Source organism: Bubalus kerabau, chromosome 3 (genome assembly GCF_029407905.1).
Source record: "Bubalus kerabau isolate K-KA32 ecotype Philippines breed swamp buffalo chromosome 3, PCC_UOA_SB_1v2, whole genome shotgun sequence".
In the NCBI taxonomy this organism is placed as follows: Eukaryota; Metazoa; Chordata; class Mammalia; order Artiodactyla; family Bovidae; genus Bubalus; species Bubalus kerabau.
This window is the reverse complement of record NC_073626.1, coordinates 74462591-74480835: the sequence shown is the minus strand read 5'-3', so window position 1 is coordinate 74480835 and position 18245 is coordinate 74462591. Positions and strand designations below refer to the sequence as shown.

The 18245-nt window shown below is 37.0% G+C and overlaps 1 protein-coding gene across 3 annotated transcripts in view; it reads right to left on the bottom strand.

Moving 5' to 3' along the window:
- LNPK (lunapark, ER junction formation factor) overlaps positions 1 to 13497 on the bottom strand; it is a 169203-nt gene extending 155706 nt beyond the window's left edge. For all 3 annotated transcript variants that reach the window (XM_055572159.1, XM_055572162.1, XM_055572161.1), the window contains exons 1-4: positions 13339 to 13497; positions 8059 to 8147; positions 6422 to 6463; positions 5534 to 5721 (exon numbers count right to left, since the gene is read on the bottom strand). In XM_055572159.1, coding sequence (XP_055428134.1) covers positions 5534 to 5721; positions 6422 to 6463; positions 8059 to 8085 — 257 coding nt within the window. In that variant the 5' untranslated portion in view covers positions 8086 to 8147; positions 13339 to 13497. The remainder of the gene's footprint in view (positions 1 to 5533; positions 5722 to 6421; positions 6464 to 8058; positions 8148 to 13338) is intronic.
- Positions 13498 to 18245: the final 4748 nt, after the last annotated feature.

The window sequence follows — 18245 nt, the reverse complement described above, 5'->3', positions numbered from 1 at the left end:
ACTTCTCTGCCAGTAAAAGCATTTGGGAAACTTGGAATGCAGAGGCAGCAGTCACTTCTTGTAGTTATTAGGTAGATGTCTAAACTTTAAAATCAATGTAGACAGTGATGAGAGTGAAGCAATGCATTTTATTGCTTCCTCTGCCTCCATTTCTTTAAGCAAAACCTGGTTAAGACCTCAAAAAAAAAAGTTTCCAAAGGAAAAAAACCTCAAAAAAAAAAAAAAAAAAAGAAGTTTCCAAAGGAAAAAAGTCCAGGGGTAAGCTTGGGCAATAGCTCACATTACACTCAAAACAAAATGTCCTGTGGTGAATCTTCTTTCTATTTACCACATTCACTCTCAGGTTGCTGTATTTTATTTCATGCTTTTTTGACTGTCATCAATCAGAAGGACAATTCTATTCTTTGTTGGATAACTGGGCTATGCTTCCAAAAGTGACGAGCACACTGAAATAGAAACTGCAGCAGAGAACCAGGTCACAGATGTGAATGAGAGAGTGAGAAATAGCTCTGAAGTGTAACATGCCAAGAAATACTAGATGTAGCTGATGCAGAACAAGCAAAAGGACACAGTAAGGATAACAAAATTTCATACTCAAAGAGTGGAAAGATCAAATGGAAGAAATAACAAACATTTTTAAAGAAACTAAGTATTTTTTACTTTTAAAAACAATGTATGATTTATTTGAAAAAAAAAAAAGTCTTCTGAGTCAAAATAGCTGATGACAATCTATGGATAGGCACTGGAATTAACACAGTAGAGTTCCCTGCCAGGCATTCTTTTACAACTAGATAAAAAATCTTTTATAATCAGAAAATCAATTTTTATATGGAAATGGATGTCAAATGGAGTTTAAGTATATAAAGACACTTAAATCAACTGATATTTCCACTTACTTGCTTTCTAAATTTTTCTTTCTTCATTTAAAGGGAAAAAAACAGGAAGGAAACAAGGGAAAGAAGCTCAGCATTATGAAATCTGTGACTACATGTGGGGTTAAGAAGCATTCCAACATATTTCAAAAGAGAAGAAAAAACTTTTAAATGGCAGAAACAATTATTTTGTAATATGCATGCACTCCATTTTTGGCTCTTTAACCTACACACAAAGTTAAAATTGTATCAGCTCCAGGAGTTCCTAAAGACTAAACAAAAAATGTTTTCTATAGAAGTCCCAAAGAAAAAGATCCTACCCACCAATGTCAAAGCAAAAAAACTTGTTATCACCCTGATTCCTCCTTTTCCCTTACCTTCCATTTCTTCCCATCAAGTTGTCTCAGTTTCACTTTCAAAATATTTCCAAATCATTTGTTCATCTCTACTGTCACTGGAAAGTCCAATCCACCTTCATTTTTAAATTAAACTTCTATAACAGCCTCTGAGCTGATCTGGTTTCTACTCTTGTCCTCCTCTTAATCCATCTCCCTACGACAGCACATATGATCTTAACTTAGAGATCATCATGCCATTTTCTACTAAAACCTTTACACAGTTACCATTTCACCCAAAATGAAATTCAGACTCCTCTCTGTGATCTCCATGACCCAGATTGTGCAAGCTCACTTTGTATTGCTCTTCCTCTCCATTGCTCATCCTCTCCTCACACATTCCAGATATACCTATGTTTTTGATCCTCACCTAAGTAATATTCTCTCATACTTCACAGCCTGTGCATTTTCTTTTGGAAAGATCTTCTTGGAATTGTGTTTTTAATTTGAAGAATACATTGATATTAAAAATTCAATAACACCAAAAAAGCAAATGGAAAGAAATGACTATTTAAAATTCCAAAGCCTAGAGAAAATTACCATTATTATTTTGAGGATAATCCTTCCCTATATCTCTCTGTGAGTATACATGCTATTCTACATTGTATATATAAATAATCTTCCATATACTCCAACTGTTTCCATACTGGTTCTCTCTCATACTTTAGTTCTCACTTCAAATACCAGGTCCTCAAAAGAGGCCTTCTGGACCATCCTGAAGTATCCTACTCCTCTCTATCACATCACCTGTTTATTTCCTTCATTGCACTTATCTTTCTCTAAATTAACTTTGTTTGTTTACTTGTCTCTCATTTTTTGTCTGTCCAACCCCAACAGAATGCAAGCTCCATGACGACAAAGATCTTATTGCTGGGGGCTAGCTCCAAACCTAATACACTGCAGGTACTCAATATTTACTGAATAGACAAATGATGGCTTTGACTAATATTTATATACTTCCAAATCCTAAATTTGTACCTTCTATTCAAATTTCTCTCTTGAACTTCATAGTCATACTTAACCATCCTACTTGGCAGCTCTATCTGGATAGAACACAAGTATTTCGGTCTCAGTGGACCAACTACCTGCTCCCCCTCATGTTGTTGCTTATTCAGATAAACGACACTACCATTAACCAAATTTCCCAAGCTATGAACTTCAATTTCATCCTTGATGCAATTCACCCCCCCCAACCCCATATCCAACCAATCACGAAGAACCTCTCCATATTACTTCAGTTCTACCTCCTAAATCTCTTCAACCCATCCACTTCATTCAGACCATCTGTTCCTCTTCAATGCTGCTGCCACCATTCAAGTGCAAATTACCACTATTTCTCTCTTGGACAGCTACAATAACCTTTTATCTTGCTGCTCCAGATTCATTCTTCAGTTTAGTTCAGTTCAGTCGCTCAGTCGTGTCCGACTCTTTGCGACCCCATGAATCGCAGCACGCCAGGCCTCCCTGTCCATCACAAACTCCCGGAGTTCACTCAAACTCATGTCCATCGAGTCGGTGATGCCATCCAGCCATCTCATCCTCTGTCGTCCCCTTTTCCTCCTGCCCCCAATCCCTTCCAGCATCAGAGTCTTTTCCAATGAGTCAACTCTTCGCATGAGGTGGCCAAAGTACTGGAGTTTCAGCTTTAGCATCATTCCTTCCTTCTTACTCCCTTCTAATTTACTCTCCATGCTGTAGCCTCAGTGGTATTTTCAAGATAACAATACAATCATGTCATACTTCTTCAAAGTCTTCAGTGGCTGCCCACTATTCTTAGATTAAAAGCTAAAATCCTTATCATGGACTATAAGGCCCACAAGAAATATCCTTCGCCTAACTATCTAGATTTTTCTCCATAATCCAGTCTTTGGCTTTCTTTCACTTCTTTAAACCTACATGCTCTTATCTTCCCTTGGCGTCTTCACACATGCCATTCCTTCTGCCTACTACACTACCTACCGTATCACACCACCCTTGCTACACATATTCAACCTTCAGATCTCAAATTCAAACATCACTTCCTCAGGAAGGCTGTGGTAGGCAGAATTCCAAGATACCCCCCCTTTCTCCCCAAGATTTCCATTCTCTGGTTATACAAACAGTTATCTAGGTACTGCTATGAAGGGATAGACCACCTGACCTGCCTCCTGAGAAATCTGTATGCAGGTCAGGAAGCAACAGTTAGAACTGGACATGGAACAACAGACTGGTTCCAAATAGGAAAAGGAGTACGTCAAGGCTGTATATTGTCACCCTGCTTATTTAACTTACATGCAGAGTACATCATGAGAAACGCTGGGCTGGAAGAAGCACAAGCTGGAATCAAGATTGCCAGGAGAAATATCAATAACCTCAGATATGCAGATGACACCACCCTTATGGCAGAAAGTGAAGAGGAACTAAAAAGCCTCTTGATGAAAGTGAAAGAGGAGAGTGAAAAAGCTGGCTTAAAGCTCAACATTCAGAAAACTAAGATCATGGCATCCGGTCCCATCACTTCATGGGAAATAGATGGGGAAACAGTGGAAACAGTGTCAGACTTTATTTTTCTGGGCTCCAAAATCACTGCAGATGGTGACTGCAGCCATGAAATTAAAAGACACTTACTCCTTGGAAGGAAAGTTATGACCAACCTAGATAGCATATTCAAAAGCAGAGACATTACTTTGTCAACAAAGGTCCATCTAGTCAAGGCTATGGTTTTTCCTGTGGTCATGTATGGATGTGAGAGTTGGACTGTGAAGAAGGCTGAGCACCGAAGAATTGATGCTTTTGAACTGTGGTGTTGGAGAAGACTCTTGAGAGTCCAGTCCCTTGGACTGCAAGGAGACCCAACCAGTCCATTCTGAAGGAGATCAGCCCTGGGATTTCTTTGGAAGGAATGATGCTAAAGCTGAAACTCCAGTCCTTTGGCCACCTCATGCGAAGAGTTGACTCACTGGAAAAGACTCTGATGATGGGAGGGAATGGAGGCAGGAGGAGAAGGGGACGAAAGAGGATGCAATGGCTGGATGTCATCACTGACTTGATGGACATGAGTCTGAGTGAACTCTGGGAGTTGGTGATGGACAGGGAGGCCTGGCGTGCTGCGATTCATGGGGTCGCAAGGAGTCGGACACGACTGAGCAACTGAACTGGACTGAACTGAACTGAACTGAACTGATGAAGGGGCTTTGCAGATATAATTATTACTCAATTGATTTTAAGATAGGCAGATTAACCTGGATTATCCTGGTGGATCTAATATAATCAGCTAAGCCCTTAAGCAGAAGTTTCTCCCAATCAAGGGCAAAATAGGAAATCAGAGAGAGAGAACAGAAGTCAGCCAACACCTCGTTTGGGCCTAGAAGCAGACTCTTCCCACCAGAGACTCCAGGCCAGCTGATAACTGATTTAAACCTGTAAGACCCTAAGCAAAAAGTCCAAACTACCTGGACTTCTGACTTACTTCTGTGATATAATAAATGGTATTACTTTAAATCACTAAATTTGTGGCAGCAGTAATAAAGAAAACAAAGGACTGACCCCCACCTCCACCTCTCTGACCCCCACCTCCACTCCAGACTGTGTTAGGGATCCTGTCAAATGCTCCCAGACCATTTGACATTCTCATAATACTCATTATACTTAAGTTAATGTATGCAGTCTAAGATCTATGGACAAAGGTTTAGTGCTTTTGTGTACCATACACCACAATAATCCAACATCTACACAATTGGTACCTATAAACATTTGCTGACTGAACAAAATTTTCACTCAACTTTCTGTCAAAATTTTCAACCATGACTCATCTCCTGTAAAGTACTATATTACAAAATATTTCTATAATAAGGGTCAATTGCTTTATAGCAGTTACTAAAAAGAGGGGAACAGTAGGAGAATGGAATACATTCGGAATCACTGGAGCAATTGTTCTTTTTGTTTTATAAGCGTTCCCTCACTTACCATTACCCACAATCAAAAATGCCCACTCCATGCCCAATACTCTTAGGGAGCATGACCATCTATTAGAGACTCACAAAAAGATTACCATATAGAACCATTATTACAAATGTCACTGGGTCATATTCCTCAAGTACACTGGACTGTAAATAAAAGTTTAGAACAACTGTTCTACTTTTTTAAAGAAATAGTTTTCAAACTGCAAAAAAAAGGAAATTTATTCAATCTGCAACAGTACTATATTTCATAATAAAAAGAAACTGACTATATTAAAACTATCTAGTCAGAAAGAAGAAAAGTCAACAAAAAGAATATTTTACTTACATTAACGGGAAAGCAAAAAATGGGAGTGTCATGGCAAGTCTTGCTGTAAGTTCATCCGGAAGATACCATAAGTATACAATTAAACATGTAAATAGATAGAGGACTGAAGAGTACAGAATTAATCTTCCAACCCATAATTTTTGTAATCTCTGATTTTTTTCCCTAAATTCTTCCAATGCTTGAATTTCCTGTGAAGAGAAAAATTCATAAAGTAAACTGTTTAAAAAAAATTTAACATGATAGAGAAGTTACAGAGAAACAACCCTTAAAATTCAATAAAATATAATACCTTGATATTTGAAACAGAACATAATATGAAAAGACAATTAAAAATGAAGTTTAAAATATATTAAAATGCCTATAATGATTTGACAAATCTTTTTATGCAAGATATTTAAAAATAATATTTGATAACCTATCAAACTAGCAAAGCTCAGAGGTATAAAATTGGCATCAATAATCAGTATTTGTTAAAACAAACAAGTAGTAACTCTCTTTGTATAAGGCCAAAAAAAAAGTGACTATAAAAAGGATTAATAAAAATTGAAACAGTGATCCATACTAGATTCCCTCAATCTATTCATCATTCTCAATATTCCCAAGGAATAAGTATTTTTTATGATAGAAACTGTAAAAAGCTGTGAAGTTTGCAAGCTGATATAAACAGTTTCAGACTATTTTATAATCTACTTATCTATGATGGTGTAACATTGATTTACACTATTACTTGACACAGAGTTCTTACGTCACTGATAAGACTTTGGACTTTAACATGAAAGTTCTCAGGCTTACTGTATATCACCTCTAAATTCCCATACCAGATCTAGTCTCCAAAGTAATATATACTAAAATAATATTTAGATAACACCCCAGAGCCAAAGAACATACCTTATCTATATTTTCCAGAACCTCTACAGTTGAAGGTTTCGTCTGTTATATAAACAGAAATAGGAGACAGCATTACAACTTGTTATCACTAACTTGGAAACACTTTGACTTTTTTAATCATAAAAGAACATTTTAATCCAAAACTAAGTTTTTTCAATATTATCAAGCAATATGTATTTCTGTTTATTTACAAATGAGATTTAGATTTAAATAAAAATTATAAGTATAAACAAAATTACACAAGACTAAAGCAATAAGAAATAAGATGCTCCTATTTAACTTATTTTTAGGCCCAAAAGTACTTTCAACTCTGTAGCTCAATTTTTACTCTCGTTAACCCCAATAAAACACACTTAGAAATTATTGAGAGATAATTTGTTTAAATTTTCCTTTAAGGAAAATTTTCTTAGATATGATTATTCAAAAGAATTCTATTATTATTATAAATTATTAATTCTAATTATATTAAATTATTATAACTATAAATTCTATTTAAAAATTCAAAACTAAAGATGTTCTGATCTACTATTGCTATAAGTTCACTTAGGATGCTGGGGGTCAAAAATCAATAAGCTACCTTCATTCTGAACTCCTAAAGTACTTTTCTGTAGATCAGATTTTTAAAGGGCATCTAAGAATACTTCATTACAACAGAGTTTGTTTTTCAGAGACATTTTTTATATCACCTAGAATAAAAATCAGCCAAAATGGCTCACATAACACGTGAAAAAATAATTACTAATTATATACTCAACCATCTAAGAGGGTAATGATAATCAATTCATTGTAGCACCCACAGGAATTGTTAATATTAGATTAAACCATATGAAATTGCTGTTTATGGAGTCAGAACTGTTGAAGACTGGTAATTTCATATGGTTCAACCTAACAAGAAAGATAAAGGAAGAACAGATAAATTCAATTATCAGATTTTAAAGGGGAGCGGGGTGGACAGTATCAATAAAACATCAATCCAAAGCAAAGCAGTTCCAGCAATAGTTCAAAAACTAAACTGTATATCAAGTACTGCTAGATTCCATTACTATGGTAAAAAGGAGTAAAAAAAATAAGCAGTTTGTCCTAGACTACATTACCTTCTCTTATATTAAAGAAGAGCAGTTACCAATATATTTTATAACCCTAAATTTAAAGACTTAGCCAATAAAATAAAACTCTACTTTTAATTGTGTTTAACTTATTAATTTCTAAAAGTACATCTAGTATCACTTCAGTAAATATTTGTGATAAGCTTTAAGCAAAAAGATACAACCTATAAAAACATTAAATACTGCATAGAATAATTTCAACTATCTTTCAAGTAAGACTGAAATTTAGGTGCTATGAAAACAATAAAAGATAATCATTTGTACGTGAAGGTATAAAGAGAGAAATAAAAATAATTCGTAAGTCAAAGTGAAATAATCCTGTTAAACAGAGACATGAGACACCTATAAAGCAAGTATAACCATTAAAATCCAAATAAAAAACAAATTCACAAGAAGGAAAAAAAAAATTAAATAGTTAGGGATAATATTAAACTACTACTCAAGTTTACACCACAAAGGAGATCATTACAAATAACTTTATGGGACACTTTTACATCTGACTAGGAACTGTTGTAAAGAAAACTAACTTACCCTCCATCGAGAAAATAATCCACCCATTTTTCATTTGTAGAAACTGGGCACAATAATAAATATCATCAGTTGTCCAAAGGAATTCACAGCTAGAAATAAAGAAATTATTTTTAAAGTTTAAGTTAAATATACAGCATACTCACTATAAAATTTAAATGTTGCAATACTATAAAATAAATAAAATACTATAAAATATTAATTTCCTTGGATTTCACTTATGTGAGATTTTAATTCAGATAGACTTGCAGATAGTCCACCTTTTAAAAAATCTTTCTTTCAAGGCAGAACATATTTAAAAGTGAAAATAATGCTGGAAGGACTTTTTAAGTAGCAAGGCATTTTAAAAGTGTATATTTATACCACTTTGCAATTTTCTGTTCCTTAAAGTAGGTCCTCTATGTTGTTCTTACAAGAAAAGTTCTGCTATACTTTTATTCTACATTCTTAAATACAGCCATTTCTATCATTTGGCTGTCTCCCAACTAAACTAGTTATTTGGAGTTAGGGGTGCTCTACAATGTTCAGAAATAACATCACTTTACAATAATAGAAAGTCAACTGGATTCTGAGTAAGAAAATAAGGGTTACAAGGCTACCTGTGACAATGAGCATATCATTTAATGTTTCTGAACCATAATTTTCTTTTCTGTACATTAAAGTTAATAGTATTACCACTTTTCACAGGATAATCTTCATTACTACCATTTTACAGATAAGAAAATTAAGTAGAAAGAAATCAAGTCATTTGTCCAATAACTCAGAAGAAACATTACCCAAAGGAACTCTATCTTCAGACTTCTGGTCTGTCCACAACCAGTCAACACCCAAATAAGCATTTCTCTCTGAAACTCTGTTTGAGTCCCTCAAGTTAGCTAAAGTGTCATGTCAGGCAGTTGTATCTCCTATCCCCATTTTTTGGTTGTTTTTCTATGACTCTCAAATGTATGCGATTCTTCAGGCAAGAATACTGGAGTAGGTTGCCATTTCCTTCTCCAGAGGATCTTCCCAACCCAGGGATCAAACTGGCATCTCCTGTGTTGCAGGCAGTCTCTTGAATTGCTGGTATTCTTTACCACTAAGCCACAAGGGAAGCTATATTAAATATTACCATACATTTAAAAAATGTATCAGCAATATTATAACCTAAATCAATTTACCAGTCAATAATTATATAATTTTTAATTCTTTTAAATTCAAATAGTTAAATTATATTTTCAAACTCACATATTTTTACAAGGTTACAGTTATATACTACCAATATAAAACTGCTTCATTTCCACGCAAAAAAGTTAGGCCATAATTCTTACATTTTTTTAAACCCATAAATATAATCACAAAATAATGCCAGTACCAAGTAAGTACATACACTCTGAAATACTATTTTTAGGTTGGAATTAGCATAAGGCATGCCTACCTTGAACTTTCTTGGTTACAGAAGTAACAAAAAATCTAATTATAAAACATACAAAGTAACTTTTATGGACAGAAATATCTATCATCTATCCTAAAAATTTCTGCAATTTATAAATGTAATCAATGCTATAAAGTCACATTTAAGTTGCAATCTAAATATTATTATTAATCTTTCAATAGTAACTCAGTATTCAAACTTCTAAAATGTGGTTGTAGGAAACGCAGGAACTTTAATGAATAAAAGTAAAAATTTCTAAGCTAAGACATTAAACAGACCTTAAAACCATATATGCTAAAAATCACCAAGACACCCGTGACTGGGGAGGGAAGATTCAGATGAACCACTTAACTTGTATACTTTCAAAGTATACATTATCCCAGGTATGCATGGTGTATAGGACAGTGATTTGTATACAACTGACCTACACATTCTGGTTTGAAACAGTGATGTGCCTCCAAGTTTATAGCTACCATAAATTAGATTTTTTAACATTTGAAAGTAATGACAATAATATTTAAATGCTTAGTACTCAATCTTCTAGCAAGCCCTAAAACAAATGTTTTTCATAAATTTTGTCATTTAGATACTATTATCAATCTGTTTTACAAATGAGGAAACTGAGGCTACAGAAGTGAAATAATTTACTAAGTTCCCAAAGACAGTAAGTACTAATAGAAGACCCAGACACAGTATTTTAGTTTTGATTTTTTAAAAAGCAACAAGTTAGGGGTAGGGGATTAAGAAGTACAAACTACTATGTATAAAACAAATAAGTTACAAGGATATATTGTACAGCAAGGGAATATAGCCAACATTTTATAACTATAAATCGAGAATAATCTTTAAAAATTGTAAATCACTAAGTTACATACCTGCAATTTATATGATATTGTAAATCATCTATAGTTCAATAAAAAAGGCCAAAAAAATAAACAAGTTATTTCCAATAACTCAAAATCAGAAATAAAATCTTTCTGTAGATTACACTGAACTTTTGTACGTAAAAGCACCTCAGACATTCTCAAACATCTGGTAAACGGGCTTACTGCAGTGGAAAGTTATAAACACAAGATCCAGGGTTGGTACAGTGTATCATGTAGCCCAATTCCTTTATTTGATTAAATTTGAATGCTTAAGTCTACACAGAAGAGAAGCTAAATGATGTGCCAAAATCATGTACCTCCAGGTAGGGGCAGAACTGGTACGAGAAGTCTTCAAGTACTACTTCTACTTGTTCACTGCATATCACTTTTAAAATACATGTCATATGAAATATATGCATAATACTACAATTAATACCAACTTTCACATCAATTATTTGCTTGAGAATTGTTTTGGTATTAATGAAACATTAACATTACTATGAAACCTTGGGCAAATAAAGTACGTAACCTCTCAGTTACCATTATCTTCATCTGCAAAACAATGACAGATAAGAATCCTCTCAAATGTTAAAAAGCATTCTAAAGGATTTACAACAGTGTCTGACACATCCTAATTTCTCAACACAAATTGTTTTTTTTACTGCTGTGGGTGTTGCCTTTCTCCAGTCCACCTCTGCTTCCTTTCAACACAGGGAAAATACATGAGAATCAAACTACTAGCATTTTTTTCTGAAGCATAAATCGATTTGCTTGCCCTTGAGTGGACAGATGGTTCAATCTCAACTGGCCTATTCTAAGAACTCTTCTATGAACATGTACAAAGAGTCTCCTTCCACTTTGATATAATGGGAACTGACATGACCATAAGAGCTGGGTGCATCTAATGTGTTTTTCAATAAATAACAATGCCCACCATATTATTTCGAATGCTTTCTACTAACTGCTATTCACACTCAGGTTTAGGTGTCAGAATTTAAAATCTTGGGACATGTTATTCTTAAATTTTCAGCTTACTTCAAGTCATACTGAAATAACGGAATAAAAAGGTCTGGATTCAAAATATGACTCAACCACACACTAGATATGTGATCTTGGATAAACTAAACTCTCTAAGCCTCAGTTCAGCATTTGTTTAGCCGTGAAAATACACTTCACATAATTGTTGTATGAGTTAAATGAAATCATACATTATTTGGCACAGTGTTCAACAAATAATGAAGTGTATAATAAACTATAGAACTTATTACTACTATTACCAGAAAACACATGTAGTACAGCAGTACTTCCCATATGGAACACATTTCTTTCTACCCTCTTATAAAGAAACTGTTTCATAATTTTAAAATTGGAAAACAAAATAAGTTTGCATTTTAAACTGAAATTGTATTGCTCTCGTTTCCTCCAATATAAAAAATAAAGCAAAATACTCTAACAACTCTTCCATTAAAATAACCCTATAGGGCCTTTAACAGCAAAGGAAGTTTAGTTTTATCAAGTTTCAAACTTAAGTAAAAACTATTCAGTCATCATCAATAGAAACCTCTATACCACACTGGACTATTCAACTTGAGGTTAAAAGGGTTTGTTCTAGAACTCTTAACTTCCAAATATCCTAACTGAAAGGACAATTCTGAAATATCCCAAACCACCACATTTATTGCTTAAAAATGAAATTACTGAAAAGAAGTACACTTCTAAAAGTGTACTTTTATTATTTAATGATTAAGTTCTAGTCTTCACGGTAAGTCAATAGTCATTCTAAATACTACTCAAAAAATGACTATTTGATTGGAAAGATTTCTATAACAAATCATACCTGTTGTAAGCCATTTCTTCCTTATATTCTTTCAAGTTAATACTATATGAACACCAAGGTTTTTAACAGTATTGGGCTCAACCCAGTAGATGACAGAAAAACTGAAATTCTAATTGTAAATGCATCACTCGTTTAAAAATGTGTTCAAAATCAACTTGATTCTCCTAAAACTAAACTACGGGGGCTGTTGAGGACAAGAAATAAGCATTCCTTGCCAGTTTGAACATATCCCTGAAACGAAGCTTACTCACAACCACACAAACTGCTGTTGAATTTTGTGTGGTGACAGTTTTGTCAACAGTGACACCCAGGCCACAGAGAAAGGAGAAAACAGGCGACAATGGGCACCACAAACCAGAAGCCTACTGGGAAAAACGGAACATGGAAAATTCAGTGAGTCATAGATTTTACTTAGTACAGCGAGGGCACCATCAGCAAAACTGAGAGCACCAATCCCAACTTTCTCTTAATCCCCATACACAATATTCAAGAATTAAAACTATTGATGCGGTTTAGATTTGCTCTTCTTCTGCCAGGCCTATGACACCCACGCAATCTCGCCCTTCCCTTCACCCCACCATCTCTCAAATAAGTACAACGGCAGAAGAGAGGCTTCTCTAAGCAGCACATAATCCACGCCCACAAGCCTGGGCCGAGCAGTATGACACTGACAGTTTTCGGTCCCTCCCGATCTCTCCCACTTGCGGCGCCTCTGCACAACTCAGCAAAAGATGACAAGGGTAGAACCCACGCAAAGCGATGGCTTACTGTAGGACCATCTGACCCTTCGCTCGGACAGGGAGGTGGGCCAAAGGGATGGTGCTCCGCTCAACCCAGTCACCGCGCCACCACCCCCGCCTCGAATCTCTGAAAAAAGGCTGGGGAACCAACTCCCCTCCGGAGACAAAAAGAGGTCTCCAACACTCCAGAGCCATCCCAGCCATTGCACTGGGAAACCAAGGGGATCAGGCGGTAAGACGGGGTCAGCGCGCAGCCGGGCAGGAGCTCGACTAGCCGCCGCCGCCGAACTGGTAGGCCACTCGGCATAAGGCGGAGACGCCTGGGAGAGGCAAGCGAGATAATCGGCAGCGTATTTCCCAGGGAAAAGCTCAGCGCGCCTCCCTTCTGCCGAACCTTCCCAATGACCCTCATTTTGAACCCTCTACCTTCAGGTAGAAACGGGCAAAGCCCGGCGCTGGCGTCCACCTCTGCCAGTTTCGGCCACCACCGCGCAGTCCGCCTCCAGAGCGGACAGCACCAGCCAGTGACAGGGATATGGGCCCGGCCAACTCCTTCCCATCAAACCCCGCGCTCCCGCCGCCGGCCAATCAGCGCCATGGCCGGCGCGCGCCGCTCCCTCATCACGTGACCGTGACTAGGGTGGGCAGTTGGGGGAAAAGGCAGACGGTTGGCGGGAGGCGGTCTGTGCATCCCTGTGGCTTCCGCAGACAAATGGGGTGCTCGTCGTCGCGTCTCACAGGTGGAGTGTCATTTGTTTTGACTCTTACCAATAATTACTTCTTACTCCTCCGCTGCCTCCTGCTTTTCTTTTGGAACCTGTTCTGCAAAGTCTCACTGGCTAAAGAAAGCCCCCGAAATTGGTCCGGATGGCCCTAGACCGCCGCGAGAGAGAGGAGTGGGTTTGACGGTGGAGATAGGTGCAGCTGGACACGAGCCCGCCCTGAAGAGTGCGGGATCAGCTGTCATCCAGCCGGCAACGGAGTCAGTTAACTACACAGCTTAGCAGAGACGAGTTCCCAAACAAGCTAGTGAAGAAATTCAGCCTGGACTCCAGGAGTGCTTGAGACTTATGACTCATGGACTTCAAAAAGGGTCCTTTGATGACTGGGCCGCTTACCTCACCATTATGTGGTAAACGTCAACTGCCCGAGGATGTTGCTTTCAAACCGGTGGCTTAACAACATAAACTGAGTTTTCTATCTTAAAACGCTTAAGAACACTTCCTTGGCAGGTCTTGGTACTAGGCCCACGAATAAACCACCTAGGTTTTATTTGCCTCAGATTTGAAACGTTGGCTAAAGCGCATTAAATTTACTAGTCAACTGAGAGTGACAAGTCTCAATAACAAATAGTACTTGAATCACACAAGGTAATGTTGGAGAAGCATAGAGAAACTTCAGCAAAAGCTCTTGTCACGATTTACCCCTGTGTTCAAACATTTTTCATGGGACTTCTATTTTGTTCAGTTATATACACATTTTAAGTGCCCATGGTATTTTAAAGAGTATAATCGTTGTATTATGCTATGTTTAAACTTTGACAACCAAACAGGTAAATTATGAAAAGAAAGCATTTAGTTGGTAAGAATAATTTATTATACTGGAAGCTACCAGATAATTCACTGTAGAGTTGCTTAACTGCTAAAATGTTTAGTTACAGATTTGTAAATGTTAAGGGAAGCAAACCAAAGTTTTTTCCCATACTCTGGGTAAGACACATTACATATCTAAAAGAAAATGAAACATTTCACTTATTTTGGTATGGAAATTTAAACATTTTGTTTTTCATCCTTTCTTATTTTCAAGTTTAAAAAAAAGGCAACTTAGAGAATGAACTTTTGGTTACCACGGGGGAAGGGTAGTGGGGAGAGATGGTTAGGCAGTGTGGGACTGACATGTACACACTGCTATATTTAAAATATATAACCAACAAGGACCTATGTATAGCACAGGGAACTCTGCTCAATATTATATAACAACCTAAATGGGAAAAGAATTTGGATATGTGTATGTATTTAAAATAAATAAATGAAAGGCCTGTGCAGTTTTGCAAATACAGCTCCTCACCTCAGGACAATCTCTCTTTCTAAGAGAACAAGGAAGAGATACTTTATATTTGCTAATGATTTGTTTTCTAGTTTTAATTGATCCATCAAGACTTACTGAAAAGAGGACAAAAACAGGCGGGGGAAAACAAAAGAGCTAACTGGGTACAAGAAATTCCAAAAACCTAATCCTGAGACAAAATACCTTAGGTAGTTGATATAGAACAGGAGAAATTTGACCTGACAGGCAGAGACAGAGGAGTACTAATTAGATCATTAACTTTTTTAACCTTCCCAATAACCTTTTAAGGTAATTATCAGTTTTCAAATGAAACTGAAAAGAGAAAGGAACTGAATAAAAATTATACATATATTGTTGAAAGTAATGCTATCCTCCTCTATATCACTACCTCCTCTGTATCAAGTGGTAAGAGTTTGTAGGCAAAGTCAGAGAAGATACTAGAAGCAGAAAGATCAGCATATGCACTATATGGCTGAACTAAGGCTCCAACAGTCATTCCAAATATTTATTGAAGACAAGACCATGTGTTAAGTGCTGAGAATACAGAGATAAGTAAAATAGCTGCCCTAAAGCCACTGACCGGAGAAGGCAATGGCACCCCACTACAGTACTCTTGCCTGGAGAATTCCAGGGATGGGGGAGCCTGGTGGGCTGCTGTCTATGGGGTCGCACAGAGTTGGACACGACTGAAGCGACTTAGCAGCAGCAACAGCAAAGCCACTGACACTAGAGAGAGAAACCTTTGAGAAAACAACAACAACAACAAAAAAAACACAATATAAGGTAAATAAGTGTTGTGGTAGAGGCAAATGTTCCAAAGATCGGAAAATGCTAAGGCAACAACAGCCAGAGGTGTGTTTTAGCTGTAAATACTAATACTAAAAATTGTCCTGCAATAGATTCTAAGGAAGTGAAAAGCAAAGAGACGATGAGCAAGGAAACAAACTGTTCTAGGCAAAGGAATTTGTAAAGATCTAATTCAACAAATAAGCAAGCCACATTTATTTAGATAGATAAATGAAAGTTGCACGAGATAGGTGCTCTGAGAGCTTAGAGTCAGTCACTGATCTGGTCAGAAAAGTTAGGTAAGGCATGCTTGAGGAGGTCACCTGGAATACAGATCTGAAGGATGAGAAACTGAAGAAAGGAGAAAAGGAAACAGAGGGAACAATATATGTACAGCCTTTTGTCAGGAATGAACAGTGCAAGCCCAAGGGTCTGAAAGGAAGTCACTGTGACTAGAGCCCTGTGCAGGGAGACCAGACTAAGAAGGACTTGCTTGGCCATACTGAGAACATAATGGGGTAGGGATTTAACCTGATCAGATCCGTGTTTGGAAAAGATTATTCCCGCTGCAGTGTGGAGATATGAACAAGGTCAGTCTTGGACCAAAGTAGTTCAAGTGGATTGGGATGGGCACAAGGAGATGGAGAAAAGTGGGGAAAATGGAACAATTTAGGAGGTGAAATAGGTCTAGAGAATGGATTTAGGTAAAGTAGAGGAACGAATGGGGATTGAAGGAGAGGAAGGAGTCATGACAGGATATCTGGCAGGCACAGTGGATGGAAAGCAATGTTCACTGAGGTGTGGAGAACACTGAAAGAGTCAGATTTGGGGGGAGATGGTGATTTCAATTGATTTCAACAGGCTGAGTCTCAGATATTTTCATGACTGCAAGGAGAGATGTCACATGAACAGATCTATGGGTCTGCAGCACTGAGAAGTCTGAGTTAGAGAAAAAGTGTTCGGGTTTGTAATATGTTCTTTTCCACAAAGTACTTATTTTTTCAAAATGCAAATATTGTAAGTATTATGGGAAAACAAAAAGTAAAAGTCTCTAAAGCTGTTTGCCAAACTTCCTTTCAAATTACCTGGGGCCTTCATTTAAAAAAAAAAAAGTTCTCTAGTATGAGATATCAAATTTTGAAATTTTAACAAGTGCCACCAGTGAGTCTTCCTCTCAGAGAGTTTCTCTGGAAAGTGGTACTCCAGTGCCAGAAGCCACCTGCATGAGAGTTACCGTAAGTGCTTATTAAAAGCACATCCCTCTAGGGATGGGAGGATGGGAGAAAGGAAGATGATGCAGTACCAGGTAGTCCAAGATTTCACCCTCCATCCTTGACAGAAGTGTCCTACGTGCTCCATCAGGCAGTTCAGAGGAAAGCTGGTGTCCTTTGTTGAATGATGCAAATGTAGGCAGCAGGCAGCCCTGACAGGCTGCTGTAACAGCTTCCTTGGCTCCTAGCCCAGGCCTCCTGTCCTGTCCACTGAAATGGTGCTCAGCCTACTCCAGTGCTCTCTTTTTCTACCACTCGCATCAAACCTTGTCCTTCCCTCCCTGGGGAAGGTGTTATGGGTGTTATGCTCCATATACTCCTACCAATTCAGAGGTTTCTTTTAGCTAATCTGGCCAGGGTTAAGAGGGAAATAGTTTCGAATGCTATGTTTCACTCTCAACAAATTCTCAAGAACTTACATTGTAAGCATTTTGTTTTTTAAAGACTGAATTGCTTGTTCTCTGTGTAGTCTCACTGTAACATCTCTTTTTCTCTATGAAGCACTGTAGATGTAGAGAAAGAATCAGAAAGTAAGGGGGGGGAAGAGATTAGAATTATTTTTTTAATGGGTAATATAGCAAACAGATGTATACTACTTAAAGACTATAACCCAAAACACTCATGTGACCCACGCGGAGTCAAAAAGTAGAATGTTACCAACACCCCAAAGGCCCCAAAGTGCCCCTTCCTTTATAACCCCCAAGTACCTAGAGTTAATAAACACTATCATGATTATTAAAATATTGACTTTCTTGCTTTTCTTTATAGTTTTATTGCTTAATTACTCAAACAGTATATTTCATGCCTGGTTTTTAACTCAATGTAAATTGAATCATAAATTTTTTTTCATGTCTTGATTTCTTTTACCCAAAGTTACGTCTTTAAGATTCAACCATGTGGCTGTAGGTTTTTATTCACATTTCTTTAATGGTGGGTATTAATTTCAGGGAGAATAATATCCTTCAACATGAGCCTCCCCTTTCTGGCTTATGGTATGACTCCACATTTGTTCAGGTATTCTCATGTGTTTTCCAAAAAAATTTTTCATTTTCATCACATGAGTTTCATACCTTTATAGCAGGTAGAATTCTAAAGATGGCCCTCCAAGATTCCCATCCCCTAATCAATCAATAAAACGATAATCTAGGTACTGCTATGAAGGACTTCTGCAGATGTAAAAGAGGTAACTCGGAGCTCTAGAGAATCCAG